This window comes from Paramisgurnus dabryanus, chromosome 13 (genome assembly GCF_030506205.2).
Source record: "Paramisgurnus dabryanus chromosome 13, PD_genome_1.1, whole genome shotgun sequence".
NCBI lineage: Eukaryota > Metazoa > Chordata > Actinopteri > Cypriniformes > Cobitidae > Paramisgurnus > Paramisgurnus dabryanus.
This window is the reverse complement of record NC_133349.1, coordinates 6602335-6610206: the sequence shown is the minus strand read 5'-3', so window position 1 is coordinate 6610206 and position 7872 is coordinate 6602335. Positions and strand designations below refer to the sequence as shown.

At 37.0% G+C, this 7872-nt stretch overlaps 1 protein-coding gene across 18 annotated transcripts in view; it reads right to left on the bottom strand.

Moving 5' to 3' along the window:
• rims2a (regulating synaptic membrane exocytosis 2a) overlaps positions 1–7872 on the bottom strand; it is a 202097-nt gene that overhangs the window by 28812 nt on the left and 165413 nt on the right. For 16 of the 18 annotated variants that reach the window (XM_065298730.2, XM_065298733.2, XM_065298723.2 and 13 more), the window contains one exon: positions 7460–7704. In XM_065298730.2, the coding sequence (XP_065154802.1) occupies positions 7460–7704 (245 nt within the window). The remainder of the gene's footprint in view (positions 1–7459; positions 7705–7872) is intronic. The other 2 variants (XM_065298725.2, XM_065298746.2) reach the window with 1 other exon arrangement.

Genomic DNA, 7872 nt, shown 5'->3' with positions numbered 1-7872 from the left:
TAATTAAGAAAGATATATTTAATATGTTCAGAGTTTGTCACACCAAAGAAAAATATGTTTTAAACACCACTGCAAATTTAAATGATAAAACACAGCCAAATAAATAAAATAAGTTATCAAAATCGGAAAAAAATAAGCGCATTCTCGGCTCTCAAACAGGGGTGTCCGCTAATGACCTAAAACCACACCCACTCGCAGGAAGGTGCCGCCTCTTTAAACTTTCAAATACCGCTACAACCTAAACAGGTGATTCTCGCGAAATTAGACTTATGAGGTGTCATGAAACATTTTGATAAAAAAAGTAAATGCTATCAAAATAAGAAGCATACAGTTGCAAACATCTCTTCATGTACTATTTTGCACATGATTTCAAATGACATCATACAAACCAATTTTGTTGTTTTTTCCACATTTAAGGGGAAAATTTCCATTACCGCAACGTGTCCATGAATGGATTTGGGTTATTTGACATGGAAATATTTATAATTAAAAAATCTAAAAAATAAAAAGCTTCAGTGCATGTTATACTATAAAAAAATACAGTAAAGAAACATGTGGTATTTGTTGATCATTGGTAAATGTAGAGACAATAATAAGGAATATAAATGTGTCCAAAAAATGTTTTCTCAACATCCGCAAAAATTTTCACTCATTGTTTAAGCCCTCAATGTACTAACATTTTCAAAAACAAAAAACAAAAAACTAGTTGTAAGGGACATAATTGACTGTGACACCCAAGATGGCTCCCAGGTAAGCAGTTCTTATTTTTTTCTCCAGATAAAAGTTGAAATTTTGTTTGTCAAAGACCACTTTTTAGTTCTCATTACCGAAACATGAGTTTGTAAATGCATATATTTAATTTAATATCATGTTGCGGTAATTATAATTTTTGATAATGATAATCTAAAAAATTTAAATAATTCTATAGAAAATATTTTTTAAATCCTCTAAAAATAATGCTTATAGGAAGTTCAGACCTTAATCTTATATGTGCAAAAAAAATTGGCTTCAAAAAAATCTGATGCTGGACAATTTCTAAGTCTGGATTTCATGAGAATCACCCAAATGGATGCTTGTGATTGTGTTAGGGGCGTCATCGAGCCACTGTTTTAGCCCGGCCCAAAAAAATCCTAATCCTGTTTCAGCAATTCATTTCTAACATTTAAAATGTGTTAAGAAACAACTGAAATGACTTTACAAGGACTTTAAATAACATCATATCAAAATGCATACTTAAACATGTAGCAGTCACAAAAAAGCCCTGAATTCAAAGATGCAGTTTTCTAAAGCATCTGAATGCTATTTAAAAAGCATAACTTGACAAAACTTGAGGCTCACAGGAGATTTTCAACCTTCACATTCGTGCACTTCAAACCACAAAAAAACATTTTAGCATGGTAAAAGCCAAGAATAACCTCTAGCTTTAGAAAAGCTGCCAGCTTTTTCAATTAAACACAAGAAAGTGGAGCAGGAGGCAGCCATAGAGTCGGCTCTGAAAGCCCTGACTAAAATATTCATTTTAATCTCGTGACTGTGTGTATATGAAGTTGTTGGAGCTGAATACCTCATCCAGATTTGACTCTCTGCGCTCAGTAAATCTGTGCCATAAATCATGACATAGTCAAATGAGAAACTGCACCAGATTGTCTAGTGAAGATTTACCTTCTATCATTTTCCTTTAGAAAGTAAGAGAAGGTGTTTAAGATGAAATATGAATATAAATATGTAAACTATATATAATATACTACAGTTTATAAAGATTAAAATATGGACATTTTTCTTACAATGTTGCATCGATTACCCGCAAAAGACCTTTATTAACCCCTTGGAGCCATGTGGATTAATTCTGTGAGGGATGGATGCACATTTTTGGGCTTCAAAGTCTAAAGTCGTTCCCTGTTTTCTCCCATTATAAGCTTGGAAAAGCAAGGACATTTACTAAAATAAAACCAAATGTAAGATTGCTTGAGGGCGAGTACATCATGGGGTAATTTTGATATTTGGCTGTAGTGTCACATTTAATCTCAGACTCAAACGTAGTAATGCTTTAAAAAGTGCCACAGCGTTCAAACCTCAGCTTTATTAAATACAGGTTGCCAAACAAGAAATATCTTTCAGACAAAAAGGCAAACTATCTGTGCGTCTGTCCTATTTTTCTGTAAGCAGATGCTCCGCCAGAGAAAACCTGCTCGGAGACATCACACACATCCAGATCTCAGCCCTCATGAGACATGAAAGAGTGGTACAGCCCCCGGCAAGCAGCTGCATTAAAACACACAATCATCCGACCACCTGCCATGTGCAGCCCGTGCACGCGTCGCCTGGCGGACTGCGTTTATTTTTTTAGGCATGTGATCTACCTGCAAGGCACCGTTTACACCGAAAACCAGGACCAGCCAGCCAATGAGGTGATTAAAGGTTAAACACCGCCCAAAATCAACTCACCTCACAATATAAACTGTGACATTCTGAACATACTGTATGAAACATAAAATGCTTACTGATGGCAAAAGACCAAGACAAAACATATACAATGTAAGATTTGTGCCACAGCTGCCTTAAACAAAATCATTTGTTTATGTTTCTGTAATTTATGTGTAAAGTCTTTAGTCACAGTACTATTTCTAATGCTCAAATATAATTCTCATCAGATAATAGTACCATGGTATTGAGTATTATATTTATGGTTTTACAAGGTTCCAAGGGACACCACAGTACACCAGCTAAAAATGAATATACAATGTCATGGAAGTAGGCATTATATCCAAAGTTTCCTGCTAATACCACAGTATTTGTTTGTCCATGGTACTTTAAATAAAACTTGATATATTACTTTGGTTCCTTTCCAGAAAAAAAGTTAATACATGGTACAAAATGATAAGGTGAAAAATGTATGAGTTTACTGTAGCATGCATGTGACTGTAACAGGGTACTTTGAGATACTGTATGGTTAAGATTACAGCACCTGAGAATATAAAATCATTAAAGCATGAGGCTTTATATCACAGTGCCAATGTAACAATGAGTAATTCAACTGTACTTTACAGTATATACTTGTACTCTATATATAGGATACAGCAACCCCAAAAAGCATTTGGACCTTTAAGCCACATCTAAGGGTGTTTTCAGACCTGTAGATCGATGGCTTTGTTGAAAAACTAGGGGTTAAATGTCTAAAATGTTGCAATTTCAAGGCAAACGGACCAGACTTTGTTAATACAAGTCACATGCAAGTAAACTCTCCTTTAATTGGTCAGAGTGCATCTGAAGAGTTTGGTTCCAAAACGCAATAAATCCATTTTGACTAATTTCGGTAAAAATGTGTTTTCTATATCAAGAAGGTGACAAGAGGAAAACCACTATTTTCTGTTACAAACTTTCACATAGCATCTTTAGTTTATAATAACATAAAAAATTCAAATCCATAATTTGATTTCAAAGATTTTTTAAAAAAAACTGATTATTTTTACGCAAAATGCAATAAAGCGATAACAAGTTGTTGTTTTTTCAAAATGCTATAAATCTATTGAATCAATATATAAATGTGCATTTATCTTTGCCATGTTATATTCATTTAGTTGACTAGTGGTATACACTGATAAAAAAACATTAATGGCATTAATCAAAACACTTACTTTGTCATATTAAAGGATAATTCCGGTATTTAACACTTTGAGTCTCATTTCTGGTTTGTTTTGGATGAACTACAGTGATGGACACAGAAATTTTGACAATGGGTCGTGTCTTGACTTTTTGACTCGTTTAGAAGCATCTCTTGACTGCTTCAGAATGGAAGTCAATGACCATGCACAAACATGTCATTAAAACAACACTTAACATTCATTTTCAAAACTGTGCTACTCACCTAGTGGTTTGTGGTATTCGTTTTTGATTAAAAACAAGTTGTGTAGCGAAATACAGTTTCTGTCGTGTTTTATTTGGTATTTTGTAAAATTCCATTGACTTCTCTTGGAAGACTCATTGCTCGCTGATATATCACTCCGCCGCTGGAAACGGAAAAGGGTCTGTTTACATGTGGTTGTAGTTTTTTCGCTCGGTTTCTCTCAAAGGAAATTTTTCCCATATTTGATGGCTCAGTGACCAGCTTTAGGTTTGAAGTTGAGCTCGATTGTGACTGTTTATATACGCTAGACATCGAGCGTACTTGTATGGCAAAGTGTTTGTTGCCATCAAGTGGTCGGGAGTGTGCTAACGCTTCAGACTCAAATATAGAGCGGAAGTATATACACGGTTGTGAGGTATCTGAAAAAATAGTTCCACTATAGCAAATAACACGGATTTAAATCATACATTGCGCCAATATATTTGTTTTTAATCATCAACAAACACCACAAACCACTCGGTGAGTAGTACAGTTTTGATAATGAACGTTAAGTGTTGTTTTAATGACATGTTTGTGCATGGTCATTGACTTCCATTCTGAAGCAGTCAAGAGACGCTTCTAAACTAGTCAAAAAGTCAAGACAGGACCCATTGTCAAAATTTCTGTGTCCATCACTGTAGTTCATCCAAAACAAACCAGAAATGAGACTCAAAGTGTTAAATACCGGAATTATCCTTTAAGAACACTGTGATTCCTGCTGCCATCCTTGGGACGTCATCGCTGAAAATTTTTGACAGCGATCAGCTTGGTCCTGATGGATTTTTGTTGACTTCGAGTAAAATAATGACATTTTTTTCATAAGATCCCCTGGGGTCAATGTGTTAGCATGACAGAAGCTTGATGCTGTCCGGAGAACAGGCAACAGCTGGCATTTTTCCTTCGCCCAAGTGCCTCTCGCGTAAATTATTCGACTTTGATGACTTACGTTTCTTCACCGTCACAGATTGTCAATGCCATCAAAAGTATTCTTTTGTTTTTGTTTCTTTGTTGATCACAAAGTACTGTAGATGAGGAAAACTAGGATTCCGTGTGATTCAAACTCTTCATCTGTTTATATAATTAAAGGAATAGTCTACTCATTTTCAGTATTAAACTATGTTATTACCTTAACTAAGAAGAGTTGATACATCCCTCTATCATCTTAGTGCGTGCACGTAAGCGCTGGGACGCGCTGCGACACTTCAATAGCATTTAGCTTAGCCCCATTCATTCAATGGTACCACTCAAAGATAAAGTTAGAAGTGACCAAACACATCAACGTTTTTCCTATTTAAGACGAGTATTTATACGAGCAAGTTTAAAACGTAGCGCTTTTCTGAGCGGATTTAAAAGGGTAACTATATTGTATGGCGGAACAGCACTTTTGGGAGTACTTCGACTCGGCGCAGTAACACTCTCCCTCTCCCATTATGAGAGGGAGAAGGGGAGCGGATTTTTCAGGCGAGTCGAAGTACTCCCAAAAGTGCTATTCCGCCATACAATATAGTTACCCTTTTAAATCCGCTCAGAAAAGCGCTACGTTTTATTTTGTGCAACCAAACTTGCTCGTATAAATACTCGTCTTAAATAGGAAAAACGTTGATGTGTTTGGTCACTTCTAACTTTATCTCTGTTTGATACCATTGAATGAATGGGGCTAAGCTAAATGCTATTGAAGTGTCGCAGCGCGCCCCAGCGCTTACGTGCACGCACTAAGATGATAGAGGGATGTATCAACTCTTCTTAGTTAAGGTAATAACATAGTCTACTCATTTTCAATATTAAACTATTCCTTTAATATATTACTTCATTATTTTGCGCAGGAAGCAAAACTTAGACAACATTCTCCGAACCAACAGTCTCGATTGCAAACGGACTCTGGAGGGGTTCGCTATAAGTTTGAAAGCAATCCGACCCAACGGAACAATGAACAGGCTATCTTATTGCTTTATTAACCATGAACATACCTGATAGCTTTATACCTGAAAAACTTTATTTTTCAAATACGGCGCACTTTCGCAGCATAAATTGCAGATTTCAATTTGCAAAATATGCGCTGGGGCTTGCATGATTTCATAACCCCCGCATTTTCGTAGCAAAAATCACATATATATTAGCAGTTGAAAAATTTTGAATTTACTTCACACAACCGACATGAAAACGTTATGAAGTGACGTGATTATGTGGATGTGAAAATAACTGAAAGCTGCAAAAGCAGCAAACAGTTTTTGCAAGTTCCCGCAGTTTTTGTAAGTTCACGCAATTTTTTAAGAAAACGTGCCGCAAGATCAATGATTTTTGCCCACAACAATCACAAAAAACTCAAAATATTTCTGGAAGGACTGAATATAACTGCAGTTACCAAAAAAAGACACACAACAATCACGCAAAGCTGCGGTTTGGCCATCCTGGATAACGGACAACTTACAGCAAAATCACGAAAAATAAACAGATGCAATCTGAACAGTTAAAGGTTTACTCGCACATGCATGGTGTTACCAAAGAAAACCGAACCAAGATAAAATTGCAACACTGCAGTGATTTATCCCCCGGTTTTTAAACAAAGCAATAGATCTAAATGTTTGAAAACACCCTAAATGTGACACTGTGTGCTTCAAGGTCAAATAAAGATTAAACTAATAATTTTATATATAACATATTTGTAAAAGTTTTTTTTAAATCATATGGATATGCAACAGGGTTGGCCGGGCTCAGTTTGTTGTATATTCATGTAGAGGGGGCATCAAGAAAAAGAATGGCATTAGAATTGCATTAGATTATTGTTTGTATACCATGCTTACTATTAAAGAAATACTGGACTTTTTAGGGTGCAGTGATTTTAGGGTACAGCCCCTTTTAGGATTTGAACTCTACAAGATCCGGATTAACTTAAATCACCCTGTAATAATTATATGATCAAGTCACATAGACACTGTAATATAACCTCGCCAAACATGACATGACAGTACTATCTGAAGAACCAGGGTTGCCAAGTCCACGGTTTTCCCACGAAATTGGGCTACTTTGACACTATTGCCACAGGTTTTTTTCATGTTCTAAGGTTGAAGCTACCCCAATAATGTGTTATTTATCTCCCGAAATGCAAATGGACTAGCTTTGGGCTAGTTTTGAGTAGCAATTGGGTGGGTTTTGCTGTGAAAACCTGGCAACCCTGTGCAGAACGATCAGCCATCTGCTATTTCAAATGAAGCAATCATAACACAACATTCCTCCAACACATCGCAGAATCTCTGAAACAGATGTATCAACAAGAGACTTATTAACTGCACTTTTAATGAATCTGCATTTGAACATCAGCCAAAAGAAAAAAAAAGAGGGTCTCAATTATCTAAAAGAAAGAAAATGCTGGTCCTTGCTCCTGCGCCAACCCAATTTACACTTTTCAGCAACAGGCTTTGAGAAGGTTGCAAAAGAAAAGTTAGATTGTTAGTGCTGATTCAAGAACAGTACTTTCTGTGCTCATTAATAGAGTTGTGAAGAACAAAAGTGAGTAAAGAACAAACATGAAGACAGACAGATAGACAGACAGACATGTATAGATAATTTAACTCCTACCTGTCTGGCTGAGTTGGGATGCGCTACGACTCTTTCGACTCAACCCGACGACTGCCGCCATCTTGGCGCCGATGCTGGAGCGTCGTTTCTTCTGAACGGTTCCCGCCAGGCTCACGGCCGTGTCCGATTGGCTGCCGTCGGTCTTCTCCAGACTGCACATTTCCCCGCCGATGCTGGTGCTTTTGGTCATATTGCCACCGGGGGCCGCTCCCATTTGCCTGTGTTTCATTTTGGATGTAAATTCACTGTCAGTGGCGGCCAGCGGAGATGGATGAAGAGGAGCAGCAGAGAGGAGGTGCAGAGGATGGATAGATGGATGGGTGGATGGATGGTAGAGGAGAGAAAGGAGAAAGCTAGGTGAGTGGAGGGACAGAGGGAGTCGAGTAAGGTCAAAGGTTAAAGGGTTTAGGCGT